The 15,778-nt window shown below is 39.3% G+C and overlaps 5 protein-coding genes across 6 annotated transcripts in view; 2 read left to right on the forward strand and 3 right to left on the reverse strand.

Annotated features, from left to right (window-relative positions):
- Window positions 1-212, reverse strand: part of LOC137101211 (histone H3) — a 426-nt gene extending 214 nt beyond the window's left edge. The window contains exon 1 of the mRNA XM_067479314.1: window positions 1-212. This exon is cut by the window's left edge and continues 214 nt beyond it. Within this exon, the coding sequence (XP_067335415.1) occupies window positions 1-212 (212 nt within the window).
- A 363-nt stretch (window positions 213-575) lies between these two features.
- Window positions 576-962, forward strand: LOC137101212 (histone H2A). Its single transcript, XM_067479315.1, has one exon. It carries the CDS (start codon window positions 576-578, stop codon window positions 960-962), a length of 387 nt encoding a protein of 128 aa, XP_067335416.1.
- Window positions 963-1,581: 619 nt separating this feature from the next.
- LOC137101210 (histone H1-like) lies at window positions 1,582-3,564 on the reverse strand. The gene has a single exon (XM_067479312.1). It carries the CDS (start codon window positions 2,273-2,275, stop codon window positions 1,586-1,588), a length of 690 nt encoding a protein of 229 aa, XP_067335413.1. The 5' UTR covers window positions 2,276-3,564; the 3' UTR covers window positions 1,582-1,585.
- Window positions 3,565-5,412: 1,848 nt separating this feature from the next.
- Window positions 5,413-10,345, reverse strand: pacc1 (proton activated chloride channel 1). Of its 2 annotated transcripts, none has more exons than XM_067479758.1 (8): window positions 9,867-10,345; window positions 8,689-8,791; window positions 7,877-8,086; window positions 7,072-7,226; window positions 6,839-6,942; window positions 6,448-6,589; window positions 6,247-6,354; window positions 5,413-6,163 (listed from the first exon to the last, which is right to left on the reverse strand). In XM_067479758.1, exons 1-8 carry the CDS (start codon window positions 9,897-9,899, stop codon window positions 6,002-6,004), a joined length of 1,017 nt encoding a protein of 338 aa, XP_067335859.1. In that variant the 5' UTR covers window positions 9,900-10,345; the 3' UTR covers window positions 5,413-6,001. The 2 variants fall into 2 exon arrangements, with proteins under 2 accessions (XP_067335859.1, XP_067335858.1); XM_067479757.1 differs by having other exon boundaries at window positions 6,800-6,942; window positions 9,867-10,342.
- A 777-nt stretch (window positions 10,346-11,122) lies between these two features.
- nenf (neudesin neurotrophic factor) lies at window positions 11,123-15,707 on the forward strand. Its single transcript, XM_067479761.1, has 4 exons — window positions 11,123-11,410; window positions 12,265-12,325; window positions 13,057-13,160; window positions 14,218-15,707. The coding sequence occupies exons 1-4, from the start codon at window positions 11,270-11,272 to the stop codon at window positions 14,392-14,394; spliced, it is 483 nt and encodes a 160-aa protein (XP_067335862.1). The 5' UTR covers window positions 11,123-11,269; the 3' UTR covers window positions 14,395-15,707.
- Window positions 15,708-15,778: the final 71 nt, after the last annotated feature.

Here is a 15,778-nt window from a genome sequence, read left to right on the forward strand (position 1 = left end):
AGGCGCTGGAAGGGTAGTTTGCGAATTAGGAGCTCGGTGGACTTCTGGTAGCGGCGAATCTCTCTTAGCGCCACGGTACCGGGTCTGTAACGATGGGGCTTCTTCACCCCGCCGGTAGCCGGGGCGCTCTTACGCGCAGCTTTGGTTGCCAGCTGCTTCCGAGGAGCTTTGCCTCCTGTAGACTTGCGTGCAGTCTGCTTGGTTCTTGCCATTTCTTCTTTGATCCCAAGATTCAAGAAAATAACAGTGCAGAGCGGAGGCTCGCTGCTCTTAAACTGTGGGACCGGATGTGGAACAGAGACGACGCTTTAGAGCACCGGCTCCTGATTGGTGAGCGTCGCCTCTCAGAGCTTAACGAGTCCCCGCCTGATTCTCTACTGTTTATTGGGGTAAAGTCTTTTCAAACTGTCCGCCAAAATCTAGAGCGGACCGCCCTCTAATGCGCGGCTGGAAGCCTTTTTCTGGTTGGTGTGACAGGAGCCGTGCCCCGCTCTCCCCGGATATATAATAGGAGCGTTACACTGAGTGAGCTGTTCATTTTGAGAGTAACCTCAGCACAGCTTCTCTGCAAAACAATGAGTGGAAGAGGCAAATCTGGCGGAAAGGCCCGCGCAAAGGCGAAGACTCGATCTTCTCGTGCTGGGCTCCAGTTCCCAGTTGGCCGTGTGCACAGGCTGCTACGTAAAGGCAACTATGCTCAGCGTGTTGGTGCCGGTGCCCCCGTCTACCTGGCGGCTGTGCTGGAGTACCTGACCGCCGAGATCCTGGAGCTGGCTGGAAACGCAGCCCGCGACAACAAGAAGACCAGGATCATCCCCCGTCACCTGCAGCTGGCTGTGCGCAACGACGAGGAGCTCAACAAGCTGCTGGGCGGAGTGACCATCGCTCAGGGCGGCGTGCTGCCCAACATCCAGGCGGTGCTGCTGCCCAAGAAGACCGAGAAGCCTGCAAAAGCCAAATAAATCCGGAGGCTTGACACTTCAAGCAATCCCCACAAAGGCTCTTTTAAGAGCCACTCACTCCTGATTAAAGAGCTCCAGTTCCTTTACAATATTTGTACTTACTGATGTAATACAATTGTAAACAGCCTCAAGTGAATTACTAAGTAGCAACGTGCGGAAAATGGTATTAATGTATGAAGCTCATTTAAAGCAAACTGTACCAAATAAAGTGCAATCGGAACAAAGTATGTTGTGAGCAAAACATGTTTCTACTTCTAGCTTCATACAACTGATCAGGCATAACTTTATGGCCATTTGAACATTTTATACGAACCAATACAGGAGTTATAATAACTATTTAATAAATTTGGGGAAATTATAATGTCTTCAGTTCAGGTTGAAACTGGCCACCTCATTAATTTTGAATGTAACAACCAACCTCACACTATGGTCAGTAGGATTTTATAACCATAATATCTGTTCTAGAAAACGAGCGCTCCCTTTACTAATAAAATATTTTCCCTTTAATAAAATGTTAAATAAATGCTCATAAATATCATGTAGTGAAGTGTAGTGGAAGCTGCGCTTTAGGGAAAACGTGGGTGGCTCTTAAAAGAGCCTTTGTGTTAATAAGATGGGGCCGTTTACTTCTTTTTGGGAGCCGCCTTCTTGGCTTTGGGCTTTGCAGCCTTCTTTGTAGGGGTTTTCTTCGCTGCTGGAGCCTTCTTCACCACCTTCTTCGGGCTCTTAGCGGCCTTCTTTGGGCTCTTGGCTGCTTTCTTTGCCACCGCTGGTTTCTTCACCTTCTTCGGGGACTTCTTGGCAGCTGCCGGCTTCTTGGCTGCTGCCTTGGGCTTCTTGGCCGCTGCCGGTTTCTTTGCAGCGGGCTTCTTAGCCTTAGCGGCAGCTGCAGGCTTCTTCACTGGCTTCTTGGGTTTTGTCTCAGTCTTCTTGTTGATTTTGAAAGATCCCGATGCCCCGGTCCCCTTAGTCTGGACCAGAACGCTCTTAGTGACCAGGGTCTTGATGGCGGTCTTCACACGGGCCTTGTTCTTCTCCACGTCGTAGCCTCCGGCGGCTAAAGCCTTCTTGAGGGCGGCCGTAGACACGCCGTTTCTCTCCTTGGATGCGGCCACGGCTTTGACGATGAGCTCCCCGACGCTGGGACCGGCCTTCTTGGGCTTGGCGGTCTTCTTCTTGGCGGCTTTGGCCGGCGCGGCGGCTGGGGCTGCAGCTGGGGCGACTTCTGCCATCGTAGTTGTTGCGGTGTTTCTCTCAGGACGATGAGAATCAATGGGAATAAGTTGACTAGCAGCTGCACTTAAACACATCATGAGAACCGTGGAGACTCAGCCTGATCGGTGCTTCTCTGTGCGCTCCGAACACCGGGACACTTGTGTTTTCTCTGCACCGATAAAACTCAAAAAAATCCCCGTGGCAGAAGCGCTGAAGGCTGATTCCGGCGTGAGCCGATAACGGACACGTTTCTCCCCGTATTGAAGCCAAATAACGACCTGTTGCGCTGTGCGTTTGATTTGTGGAGCCTCCAAAGTTCACATATTCACCGTCACAGCCAGCTGTCTTCAGCGGCTTTTCCTACTCATTTCTCTCTTTAAATGGTTTAAAGTCACCCACAGCCCAAACAAAATCGGTTTCCCTATTGCCTCACATGTTTTTTTATTCGCTCAAAATAAAAATAACCATGTGCTGATGCTCATTTTGTCACAAACTTTTGATTTGATTTGATCAGCAAACACACTGGTGTTGGCAGAGGCTCATGGCGCAGTTGGGCCAGATTTCATCTCACGACTGAAAACGATTTGTGCTGAAAATAAACTGTAACTCTTTTCTGCAGCCGGAACACATTGCACGTGTGTATGATATTTTATAGTGTGTAGTGTTTGTTCATTTGTTTAGACCAGTCAGAATTCTGCGGCAATATGTAGAACGAATGCTCTGAATGAATCACATGCACATGTAGAAAAATCCTGAAAGTCATTTGATTTCATGCAAATATGCAAAACATTTCTCACTCTTCTCAATAGCACATTTCTGAATAATAATTGAACTCACTTTGATTTACAGTTACCCAGTGACTAAACACTTATAGTAAAAATATTATAATAATACTATTTTTAAACCTATGGCGGTTTGTGTGTAAAATTTACACTGCTCACATGGCACAAATGTATTAAGTTGGAGTGGGAATAACTACTGTTGAGCAAAAAAGCTCTTTTCAGACACTAGAGTGACCATTTAAACTACTGCTGTTGGGTTCAAGGTTCTTTTGGATCAGGGTTATAATGTCTACCCGTCCCAACATCCATGTGCAACAATCAGGCCAGCACCACAATGAAAAACGAGCCAACTAGTTAAATGAAACAAAGGACCTCATTGGAAAAGGCCTGTACAGTGCTGTTTCGGTGCAGACTACTTCGAGACATTTGGACATCGGGGGACATGATGTAGCCAATAGCAACTCATGATGGACTTGGGCAACAACATGAAACACATAGAAATGTAGTCTCGGTTATAGCTACAGAAAGGAGACTATATTATGTTGTGTTTAACTAAGAATATACTATTCAGTTTGTGTGTGAAGCAATTTTGTAAAACACTTTTGATAAAATCCCAATAAAGTAGAACACTTAATGAAATGAATGGAGGTCTTTTAGCCATTTAGTCAAAAAAGTGTATTTTTAGTAAATCAATTTATTTTAATATCCTATTATGTTACTATGACTCTTATTTACTTGTCATTTACAGGTTAGTAGTTACCAGACATATTCTGTGTTTAAACAGCACATAGTCAGTGGCTGCAATATATTAATTTGATAAAAATATATAATATATAAGTTCATTACCCTGCATGCTTAGGAATATTTTCTAAAACTGTATAAACATTATATTATACTTATTTTATTTTGTAAAGATTATCCGCAGACTGAGCTTACAGTGTACTTTTGCATTATGTTTGCAGCAAATCTCAACGATTTGCATAATACACAAACTCAACCTCCAAGTACGCACAAGTACCCTTCCTCAAAACTAAAGTGTAGATATTGTGTCTCTGAGGACAGGGAAATGTCCTCTGTTTGCTCAAACTATGTTGCTGCTTAATCTATTCTGGTCTTCTCTCTGGTGTATTTGGATGCTTCCAAAACCAAATTCAGGAACCACATTAAATTAAAAGTTGTTAATTATCAAACCTAAGGTGGAACATGTCTGTCAGTAGAGACCTACTGCTGATGTCAGAGGATAAGAACAGTTTTACTGGAAATGAGCCTTCGTGACATTATATCAGATTGTATCGAACGGAAGGAATCGTGTGACTAATGACGCCTGCAGTTATTGGTACTTCGTTAGGGCTCCAGTGAAGTGTTTGCAGGCTGCTCTCACTTGTACAAACCACAAGGTGTCGCTTTACTTGTTTACTTTCTATTGCATGAGGAACTAACCACAGGCCTATTCCTGGATGGAGATTTAACTTGAGGACTCAAAGTTAAAGTCAAAACAGAGAATAAAGATGGTGTAAAAAATCATTTCAAAGCTTATCAGTCAGACAAGAATCGTTTGCTCTTTTCAGGAAGGAAGTGGCTCTTAAAAGCCTTTGAGTCTGGGTGGACTTGCTGCAGCACTTTGTAAACGTAGATGGCGTAGCGCTCCTTCCTGATCTTCCTCTTCTTCTTCTTCCCGCTCTTGGTGATGGCCTTTTTTTCGCCACTTTAACTGGATCAGGAATGTCAAACTTTCTGGATTTATCAATCGATGAACGATGCTGTGGCGTGACGATGGTGTAATTATGAGCGTCCCATGCAAATGATACTGCGCTGTTGCTCGCACAGGATTGGCTGAGCTTCTAAACGTAATTGCGTCTGCGCCATTGAGAGACAAATGAGTGGAAAGGTTTAAAAAGGGGTTGTGCGCCATTCTGTTAAAATTGTTTTGTACTTTGACGTGCCATTTTTATGAAAAGTTATTCATCATACCTTTTTCCTCAAAAGTAGATCATAACACGAGACGGGTAGAGGCGAAATAAACTGATTATAATCAATTACACATAAGACCTGTAACATTGGGTTGCAAAGACACACTTGTTGCACACTGGCTTGGTATTTTAAAAGCCTAAATATTTGTCAAATACTTCAAATATTGTCAAACCTTGCTTTGAATACTGACTGTAAAATAAATGTAATGGGGTAAAAACAAGTTCCATATTTCCCTCTGAAATGTAGTGAAGTATATGGCAAAATAAAATGGAATTACTCAAGTCAAGTACAGGTACCTCAAAATTGAACTTAAGTAAAGCATTTGAGCAAATGTACTTATTGTACTTTTTGCACTCATCTATGACATAAGTTATGTAAATTAGATAGGATCAGACAGGACGTGTATACACTTCAGATTCATTTTTTTTGCTTGTGCACCATAATAAATTGTAAATGGTCAGCTTAAAATAAATATTCAGTCATAAAAAATATACTTTTATTTTTTTCAAATTTCTAAAACATAGCATGGAAGATAATATATTGGAAAACAATACAATTCAGACCTTAATTGAAGTACATTTCAACAACAGCAAGCACACACACATTCTATATGACATTATGTTAAAATTTATTTAAAAAAAAAAAAAACTAGAATTGGACACAAATTTATCCAGGAAATATTTTTCCTTCAGTGCTACAAAAAGTAAGAGTGAAACACTATGATGGAAGATAAACCTTAAAATAAAACTATCTACATATGAAATAACGAAAAATCTTGAAAAATTTAACCACAGTTCACATTTTTCTGGGATTTTGCACAGTGACCTTGGATGCATAAACTTTTAAGTTTACAAAAATATGCAGACATCTGCCATTGTTTGCATCATTATGTTTTAAATAGATGTTTATGAAATACTTATTTCTTTAAAATAACACAAAACTGTTGGAGGCAAAGCTTTATCAAAAAGACTTATGCGTTTAAAATGTAACACAAAATCATGTAAAAACAGGTTACTTAGATCCGTTACTTAGATATTTAACAGACTGTGTTGTGCATAATTCCGCAGTGTCTCAGTTGATTTGGTTCAATTCTCGTGCTTTATTTCTTAAATGTCTCTTACGCATCTTTATTATCCACTTAATAGTGAGTTTTGCAAAATTTGCAGCTTTGAAAAGAGCCATGAAGACCCCACAGAGGATGGCTACAGAGTTCCAGGGATTTGCCGTCACAATCTGTAAGAAAACCTGTGTTAGGCTCCGATGCACTGATATGGACAGATTAGTACCTATGAGATTCAAATGTACAGGAAACGTACCAGTTTGATTTCTTGAATGAAAGGATCACGCCATTCAAAGACGGCAAAGAAAAGCTCATTGCTTTTTTCCGAGTCAGGCCTTTTGTCATTGAATTTCACCACAGCTGACTAGAAGAAGTCAACACAAATGGTGATGTTAAGCTTTTCCTGTCAAATTGTATCATGTATGTAAGAATGTGCACAGTTGTTGGACAAAAATACCTCTTGGCGAAACTCGACGGCTTCGTTGCTTTTCCCAGACGTCTTCACTAAAGACATCTTGACCCACGTTCTAAATCCTCCAGAGAAGGTCCACGTGGAGTAATTCCTCTCACAGTCTCTCATGAACTCGGATTTATTCACACTATTGGATCAGAAAACACAGGTTAAACTTACAGCAGGTTTAGTAGCAGATATACATTATTTGCCACACCAAATATCTTAACAGGATATTTTTTAACCTTTGCTTCTTTATTTAAAAAAAAAAAAAAAAAGTGCAAATACTGTGATCCCCCCATTCAACTATAGTATAACACCAGTCACACATCGGCGGATCAGTGCTCACTGCAGGTACCTGTCAGTAAAGTCACTAAACTTGGCAAAAAGCATGTACGTGATGGCACTGAAGTCCTCTTCGGTTTCATTTTGACTGAACTGCATGAAGACCAACTCCTTGCTTCGGACATCAGATGGGCCGCGAACCACTAGAGCTCTTTTCTATGATATAAGAGTAGAACATTAGTAGAGATTTACCTTAGTCAAAGACATTGCTGTGGATTACGGCTATATAACGATACATAGTTATAGATTTTAATAGGGTCTTCAAATAAATGGTTTTATCTGAACCTGTGTTTGATTGGTAAATGGTCCAAAGTAAGTCACGTCATCAATCACACAGTCCCCCTCCTGAGGCTTGCCTGGGTCCACTAAAGGTGGGATGCAGTCATGGTAGTGATGTCTGCAGCTCAGCAGCTGAGCTTTACCGGGGTACAGAGCAATACCTGCTCAAACAAACAACACACACTGATTCATGGTTGCAATTATGTGTATTGTATTACTGATTGTAATAATTTAAGCATTAACGCGTGAATCACTGTAACGTTGCAGCTAATGTAACACTTCTATGTATTCTGTAAACACCCCCCTAAGGATTTATAGTATTTTGCGTTGCTCACCTGCACACTGTCATTTAGAGTATAGTATAGTTAGAGTCATAGTTTTTTTATACTTTCGGCTTTTACTCAAGTACAGGAATTAATGTTAATGTTAGACGAAAGTACTTCTTTTGAGCAAAAGCTTCGATTTTCTTTTCTTATTGTATGTTTTTATTTCAAATCTTAGTAGTGACTGAAACAGTTTACTAGATGTAGTATATCTTCCACTAAAATGTGGTCAAGTAGAAAGAAGCATGAAATACTTACGTATATAAAAGTACCTGACAATTTTATGTACATACAGTACTTGGGGTAATGTACAGTACTTTGTTACTGACAGAATTCTTCTCTATTCTCTGCAGCAGTGGCCGTACATTTACTCATCATACACGTGTACTTTCTGTTTTTAGGGACTGTATACTGCACTGTATTCCATTTACCTACTTAACCCTTTTGTGGTCTCAAATTACCCCGACCTATGTATTATTCATCCACACCTGGGGGTGAAAATGAGTCCACCTCTTTGTAAGTTACAGACATGACAGGGTGGTTGAGTTTGTCCAGGAAGTCGGAGATGGTCTGGTAGGCCAGGAACACTGCAACTGCAGTCAGCAGCAGGTAGATGAAGATGAGCACCACGGTGAAGAAATTCTTTAGGCAGGTTTTACTGAATCTCCTCGATGGACTGCTTTCCCTGACGTCATCCTCTGCGGCGAAAGAAAAGCGGAAATAAATAAGAAATAAGACAGGACCATTGGTTTAATAATTTTACTATGCCTATAATTTACTTTACAGTATATAGTGTTTTTTTGGAATATCTGTGTACTCGAAGGGTTTCTATGATGCAGACTCATTGATGAGCACTGCCGCGCACTGAAGCGCAGAAATACTTCTAAAAAGTTAGTTTAATGAGGCTCACCCTAACTAACCAGAGAATGAGTACGTTCTGAAGGATTCTCATTTCTAATTTGGCGAGAAATAGCAGAGGGTAGCAGAGCGAGAGGGAGGGACCAGTTAGTGTAGACCCCACATGCTCAAAATGCAATTTAATCAGAACCTCACTCTTAACAAAATTGAATTGCAACATCGCGCAAGGATCAGGATGTAGGAGGTAAACCAACATTATTTCTTGAATAAAATGCCAGTTCCAGCCCTGGACATGATTTCATGTGTCAAGAGTTCAGTCATCATTAGAGCGAAGCAAAGGAGGCCGGTCAATTCGAGACCAGACATGAACCTGAATGGGTTTCTAATGCAGCTCTCTGACCATCACAAATAAAAATCCTGACCAGTAAACTCATGTCATCACCTTGTGTGATGCTGCCGCTCGGCTCCTCGTCCTCCAGTTCTTCAGGGGCTTCGTCAAAAAAGTCTTGAGACTGTGAGATTCCATCACCATCATCATCGTTGAACTGTGAAGTTAAGAAAAGGGAATTTAAACTAAGTTTAAATTTAATACATGGTTGTATCAGGGAAAGAGGATTAAAGTAAATTAATGTCTAGATTCAATTTATTGAAAGCAGTAAAATGTGCATTAATAAACTCAGGTTCAATACTAATTTTGAAATGATATAATAGGTCTATGTTCTCAGTGTATGATAATGTTTCCTGGTTTAAACTGTAACAGTGGATTATTAAAACCTCATTCTAGAAGTAAAAAGCAAATACAAAATATCACAACATGAGTTATTGTGCTTAACACGTTTTCAAACATTACTTCTCTTTTTATCCATCTATGATGTTAAATAAAAATCAGTTATTTCAAATATAATAAAAATAACTGTAATAGGTTTTGTAATTACATAATTCAATAACATCCAAAAAAAACTTCAGTAGGAAATACATCCTTCATTAAATACCACAATGAAAGTAAGTTTCAGGAATAATGTATCTGTCTTTATGTATGTTGGTTTTATGCGTTCTAGAATATGAAACATTAAATTCTTTTATTCTGGCTAAATAAAAGGAAACAAAGCAGGAGTTCTTCAAATATTAAATTAGCATTTTAACTGCTACTGTAACTATTACATCATAAGTATCTTTATATACCAACTAACACTATAAGTATATACATTTAATAGTTTGTAGGACAATCGTTTGCGCTCTTCTTTTAAATTTGTATTACATTAGGGGTAATTTTCTTACCGTTTAAAGTTGCATAAAACCTGGACTGGATGAACATGTGTGTTATTAACTTGCAATTTTTGCTTTAAGTTAATTTTTGATTGAGTAATATTACTGAATTAAGCCAATTCATTGCACTTTCTTTGCGTCTATGTACTTCTACTTTCTAGGTCACTAAAAAAAAAGGGGGGGGGAGGTCCCCCTGCTGTCTCTGCTGTCTCTGCTGTCAGCTGTCCTGTCACATGATGTCGAGGAAGCTGGACGTTCTGTCTGTGAACGCTTCACGTGTTTGAGGAACAAACCCTAGTTGTCGGATCAATAATAACAGCATCAAACAGAAAGGAAGCCGGGACCTTTTCCTACCTCCCGGTACCTGGAGTCTTCTTTTCCCAACATTCCTCTGCGCGTCGTCAACTCGCTAAAACGGGCTTTAGGTGGAGGTCTATTCGTTCAAAGTCTGAACAATTCTCAGAATAAGTAAGAGATGCATTTTCACCTAAATAAAATCCACCCTGACTCGTGCTATCGCCACAGTTTTCCAGCACCGGAGACGCGCTCAGCGGTTCGTGGCTGCAGGTGTAAGCCCGTCCCCTAAAGAGGCGCCTTCGGGCCGCGATACAAACCTTGGCGCGGTTTCCTTGTTTCCTCCCCCCTTTCCTTAGCTTCTTACCTTGTGCTGCCTTCTAGTGTTTGATGGTAAACAAACTGGTCTTAAAAGTGAATTGAAATGTGAAGTCATGCAACTAGGCTTAATTTAAGCCTATTTAATATGGGCTATTATTTATTAGAAAGTATATATTATTTTGATGATGACATCAAACAGACCAAAATAAAGCACTCCCTGCTTTCATGCAGAAAAAAATTGCATCGTAAGCAGTATTTTACTGTTCTACTTGAATTTATTGTTGAATGGTTTATATTATAACATTTCTAAACTTCATTTAATTTATATGCAAAAATTTAACTAGCATCTATGGGTCTTTAATAACTAGTGGAAATTAACAAAAAGTACAATATTCTCTCAGTTTTAAAGAAAACACTGAAGTACCTAAAAACTTTAAATTAAGTACAGAATTTGAATCAAAGCACTTTATGTAATTTCTCATTAAGCCAAAACGATTATGTGAGAAATTCAAATGATGGAAAGTAAGTAAGTAAATATTGTAGTACAGACCTTTTTACTTGCACTTCACTATTTCAGCAGAAAAAAGTAGATTTGACTTATTACGCCACTATATATATTAAAAAACAGAATGTTGTTAAAGATTAAAACAGCCACTTCCAACCTTTGCCCCCTATAATGAACCAACAATGAATTAGGTACATTGGTGGAGCCCCTTGTTATGTTTCAGATGTCTAGTCTTCCCAGCAAATGGATATTTCCCCTTTTAACTTCTCAGATGGTTTCATTTAAATTGCAGTTTATTTTCCAACAAGACAAAAAATATCAACCAAATCACAGTAAACAGCAAAAATAGGAGAAATGTCCAGACAGTAAACAGATTTGTATCATTAGTCTTCCAAGGACCCCTGAGGTTTATCTGGTGACGATTTAGAAAGGTTTGACCCCTAAGCTGGGAACCACTGGAGGAAACTATACAGGAATATGTACAAAAATATGAAATCTCATTGAACTAACCACCTTCTAACCTGTGGGGGGCAGTAATGCGCATAGTTGTGTCTACGCTGCCAAAATTCGCAAAAGACGAAGAAGGCGTAACTAGAAAGAGTTCCCGCAGAGAACTTGGACAAACAACAATCGTACCATGGCAACAGCACACATTTGGCTCTTATTTATTGTGCTTGCTACGACTTTATCCGACGAGGTGAAATTAAAATATAAAGCAGCAAGCAAACCTGTCCGACTGTTCACTGAGGAAGAGCTTAAGAGATACGACGGCAGCGAGGTAAACTTCATTTATCCAGGACCTGTTTTTCTACATTAACACTAAATTCGGGTATATTTCAGCAATGCTGTGTAATGGTGTCACGCCCACTAGTCATTTTGTCGGATTAAAATTTTATATGTTTTTGTACTCATAGTCTTCACAAAAAAACCCCACCTAGAATAACAAACTAGTAATGGTATGACACCAGGACACTACAGCTCCCATTGAGCACTATCTGCAAACAGTGTCCGCTCATTGGCCCATTCGTGAAGCCCTACGCTTCCGGGCTGGTGACCGAGAACAACGTGACACTGTAAACAAGGAAGTCACTAACAGATCGTGCTGTCACTCTGCAATGATACAAACACTCCAAAAAGGAAAAAGAAAGTCAAAAAACAGTATTTTCCCATGGTATATGATTCAGCAAAGAAAACCATGTTACCTAATGCACCGATTACAAGGTGTTGAGTTATATATAGTTTAGTTAATATCTATTTAATTAATTTCCTACACCTCTAAACCATTTTTACTGTATGCAATAAGAAAGTGTGTCCTTGACTTAATAGACCATATTTTCATAAAAGGAGCTTTTCACACAACCTTATCACTGCATTTGTCCCATCACTGTTATTTAGTCTAGTTCAAGCAAGATATAGCCTTTCCATAGTCAACCTAAATAAAATGTCCTTTCCCAACAACAAAATATTGGCCATTGAAAATGCTGACTGGGAAGTAATTTTAGAACACCACTGCCACAGCGGTGTTCCAAAGTGTCAAAAGTGTCAAAAGTTAATATCAAGCACTGCTTCCAAACATGTGCAGCCGTGTGTTCACTACTAATCTGTTTTCTGTTGTTCCACCCCCTGGTTCAGGAGGGACAGCCCATTTACATGGCAGTGAAAGGAGCGGTGTTTGATGTCTCCAAAGGAAAAGGTAAATTAAAACTCATCCTTGAACTCACCTCGGTTTAAAATGGAAGTGTCGTGATTAAAGTTGTGACGCAAATTATTATAGGATACAATTTCAGGTACTTTTATCTTACATAAATATTTCCATCCGTCATCGACACTGACGTGGTTTTAAAATATTTTTGTATTTGTTGTGTTGGTACTTTTACTTTACTAAAGGATGCTGAGTAGTTCTTCCTCAACTGTCACTCAGTCTGATGATATTCGGATATGAAAGTGTTTATTGTCCACAACCACCATACACACACGAAAACCATTTTCTACTCATGTCCGTTCACGTGTCAGCTGGGATTCTCTGGTTCATCTTTTCCTGTGACCTCTAGTGTTGTCCATAAACGTCTAAAAACACTTCAGCCAGACACACAATGTTTTTTCATTCCAAAACCTGTGGTCGACATACATATTGTCCAAACTGTGAATCTTCAAAACACGTGGACATGCAAGGTTCACCCGTTGTGAGGAAATATGCCGACCATATGTCAATCAGACGTGCCACAGACCTTTTTACAGACAAAAAAGCTAACCGAGACTGCAGCCTGAAAAGTAACCAAATGAGTTGAGAAGATTCAATAGTGGACAATAAAACTGAAAAATGATCCAAGTTATCCTTAAGAGTTTCCAATTATTTTTTTCAGCTCCTCTTCAGAGTACTCGACTTGTTTCATATACCGTCATGTTTCCGTTTACCCTTTGTAGAGTTTTATGGTAAAGATGCACCATACAATGCTCTGGTTGGCAAAGACTCCACTCGAGCTGTGGCCAAGATGTCTCTGGACCCTGCAGACCTGACATCAGATACTGTGAGTTTACTGTGAAAATCCAGAAGATTAACTTTAGTCCTGAGTCTACATGATCCATAAAGTTGTGTGGATTCAATTTTTTTGGTGGACACTCACGGGCGGGAAGCAACCACAAATTACACCAGAGAGCCGGGTGCAAAACGGTATTATGTTTAGCTACAGTGAAACACAGTCTTTATTAATGAATCTTTATTAAGCTCATAATTTTTAAGTTTTTTGGTCTAATTTATATATTCAATGATATGTTATTGAGGTCACGGCTAAATGTGGCGTTGTACTGGGCTGCTCTATATTCAGATGTGTTCCCAATGTTCCTAATCCTCGTGTAATCAAATGGGTTGGATACTAAAAAAACGAATGAAAAATAGGTTCAGCACATTAAGTGTCTGTAAAACCACAATGTGCTTTTTTTTTTACACCATTTGCCTCTGTGTCAAAAGAGAAACAACATGTTAATTAGTGAGCCTTAAGAGGTGCTGTGAGGCCGAACGTTTAACCTTTGGACACAGTCAGGCTAGCTGTTTCTCCGTGTTTCAGGTCTTTATGCTAAGGTCAGCTAAAGATCTCACAGCTCTAGCTTCATATTTAACCAACAAACACGGAAGTGGTTTTACCCTGTCTTCTATATATAGAAAAAGATATAGAAAAAGAATAGGAACTAATTTGTTTAAAATGGATTCTGCAAAGTTGCTTTGCTTTCTGTTGACTTAAAATCACAGATTCATTAGCAAAACTAAATGTGTGTCAGGACTTATGGATATTTAATAGCTCAGCTGCACGTGTTGAAGGACTTTGGTTAAAAGCACCATGTAGATGTGCCTCCATTTCTTCTTTGGCCACAAAAATGTACTTTTGCTGACTTCATAAGTTCAAGGTCAATGCAAGCGGCAAGTCATCCTACTTAGTTAGCACAACATGAAATAATTGCGTCTGAGGGCTTTGTAATCTACAAAACAGATGATTCAGATAAGAACTCCCCCATGAACATATTTAACACTGAAAAAAGAATAACTCAAGTGTTAATCAAAGTTTCTGTTTTCCATCTTTGCATGCACAGACGGGCCTCAATGAAGACCAGCTGAAGTCTCTGGATAGTATATTTGAAGGCACGTACAAAGCCAAGTATCCCATCGTGGGTTACACAGCATCACGCCTACTTAACAAGGACGGAAGTCCCAACAAAGACTTCAAACCAGAGGACCAGCCTGATTTTCAGATCAAAGATGAGTTTTGATGTCATAACTTGTTTTGTTTTTTTTACATTTTAGATAGCTGTGAATTTTTTTTTACCTGTTCATAATCAGAATGAAATGTGTTCCCTCGATGTCCAAAAGAAGAGGAAAAACATAGATGCTTTCTATTCATATTGACCTGAACTGAAAGTTACGTTTTTCTAGATCGGAGCCCTTTAATATACACTAACTCATAATATACACTAACTAATAAGAAATTATGTTGATGGATATTTCCATATGAAAATAAAGTTATTGTGATCTGCCAAGTTGTGGGCAATATTGCAGCTTTTTGCCAAAATTAACAGCTTCCGGTTTACTGAACGGGCTTAATGGGCACTTGCCAGAGGCCCCAGGAGTCATAGGCCCCCTGGACTGGAACCCCCGTTTGAAAGCACCTGGCTGCAGACAAAGATCCAAGAGTGCCGACACGATGGTCGACTTTTAACCTCAGCCAGAAGTTATCGGTTATTTGTGGATGTTAGTGCTTTTAGACTGTTTGTTTTTCTTGCTCATCACCCAGAGCAATAGCATGGTGGTGCAAAAATGATCTACATGAGGCACAAAACAAGAAAAAGAGACACAAATGGCCAAAGAGAAACACAAAATGCGAAGAAAGACACAAAAGACAGGAAAGAAAATCACAAAGTCATTAAAAAGATCCTAGCTGGCCATTAACTCGTACAAATACAGCAGCCAAATGCGCAAGAAGACCAAAAAGAAGTAAAACGAGACACAAAAAGAGGTAAAACACGCAAATTGAGTAAGAGACACAAAAGCACCCCAAAAAGAGACTAGAACCAGTAAACAGACAGTAAGTAAATAGAAACACAAAAAATACTAACAATAAAAAAAAATGTTTGGATCTTGATCTTATGAACTGTAGGAGTGCATCCTTTTACGTGCACATGCGTGTCTGGGGGCCCATGCACCTCATAATCCATCCATAGGAAATGTATAACTACGGATTAAAAGGAGTATGAACTGAAAATGAAACAGCAGATGCAGTAAACAAAAGAAGAACATTAGCATTATCATGGCGTTGCATTAGACTTGAATAAACATATCCATTACAAATGTGAATGAATTAGTCGATAAAATGTCAGAAGATTGTTCAAAAATGTTTTTTTTTTTCACGGAACAACAGTTTAAAATTTATACTGATTTAAGAAAAAAAAAAACAACATTTTCACATTTGAGATGCGGTAATTATTTAATGACTTATAATCAGAATTCAAACATTTCTTTCCAATGATCCTTAAAGTCTGTTGGTGAGTTTGTCTCACTTGTGTTGCACTATAAAAACTAAGCTGCTATCGCGGTGATATCTTGATAAAATCTCTTTATGACTCACACATCAGCTCCAAACCGCCTACGTAAATAGTA

Source organism: Channa argus, chromosome 16 (genome assembly GCF_033026475.1).
Source record: "Channa argus isolate prfri chromosome 16, Channa argus male v1.0, whole genome shotgun sequence".
NCBI lineage: Eukaryota > Metazoa > Chordata > Actinopteri > Anabantiformes > Channidae > Channa > Channa argus.

Coding starts and splice junctions, on each gene's coding strand:
- pacc1 (XM_067479757.1), bottom strand. CDS start 9,899: ATGTTGGGAAAAGAAGACTCCAGGTACCGGGAG. Junction 6,943..7,071: donor CATTTACCAATCAAACACAG/GTTCAGATAAAA, acceptor CTTATATCATAG/AAAAGAGCTCTAGTGGTTCG. Junction 6,590..6,799: donor TTTAGTGACTTTACTGACAG/GTACCTGCAGTG, acceptor CTGATCCAATAG/TGTGAATAAATCCGAGTTCA.
- LOC137101212 (XM_067479315.1), top strand. CDS start 576: ATGAGTGGAAGAGGCAAATCTGGCGGAAAGGCCCGCGCAAAGGCGAAG.
- nenf (XM_067479761.1), top strand. CDS start 11,270: ATGGCAACAGCACACATTTGGCTCTTATTTATTGTGCTTGCTACGACT. Junction 12,326..13,056: donor TGATGTCTCCAAAGGAAAAG/GTAAATTAAAAC, acceptor TACCCTTTGTAG/AGTTTTATGGTAAAGATGCA. Junction 13,161..14,217: donor CAGACCTGACATCAGATACT/GTGAGTTTACTG, acceptor TTGCATGCACAG/ACGGGCCTCAATGAAGACCA.
- LOC137101210 (XM_067479312.1), bottom strand. CDS start 2,275: ATGATGTGTTTAAGTGCAGCTGCTAGTCAACTTATTCCCATTGATTCT.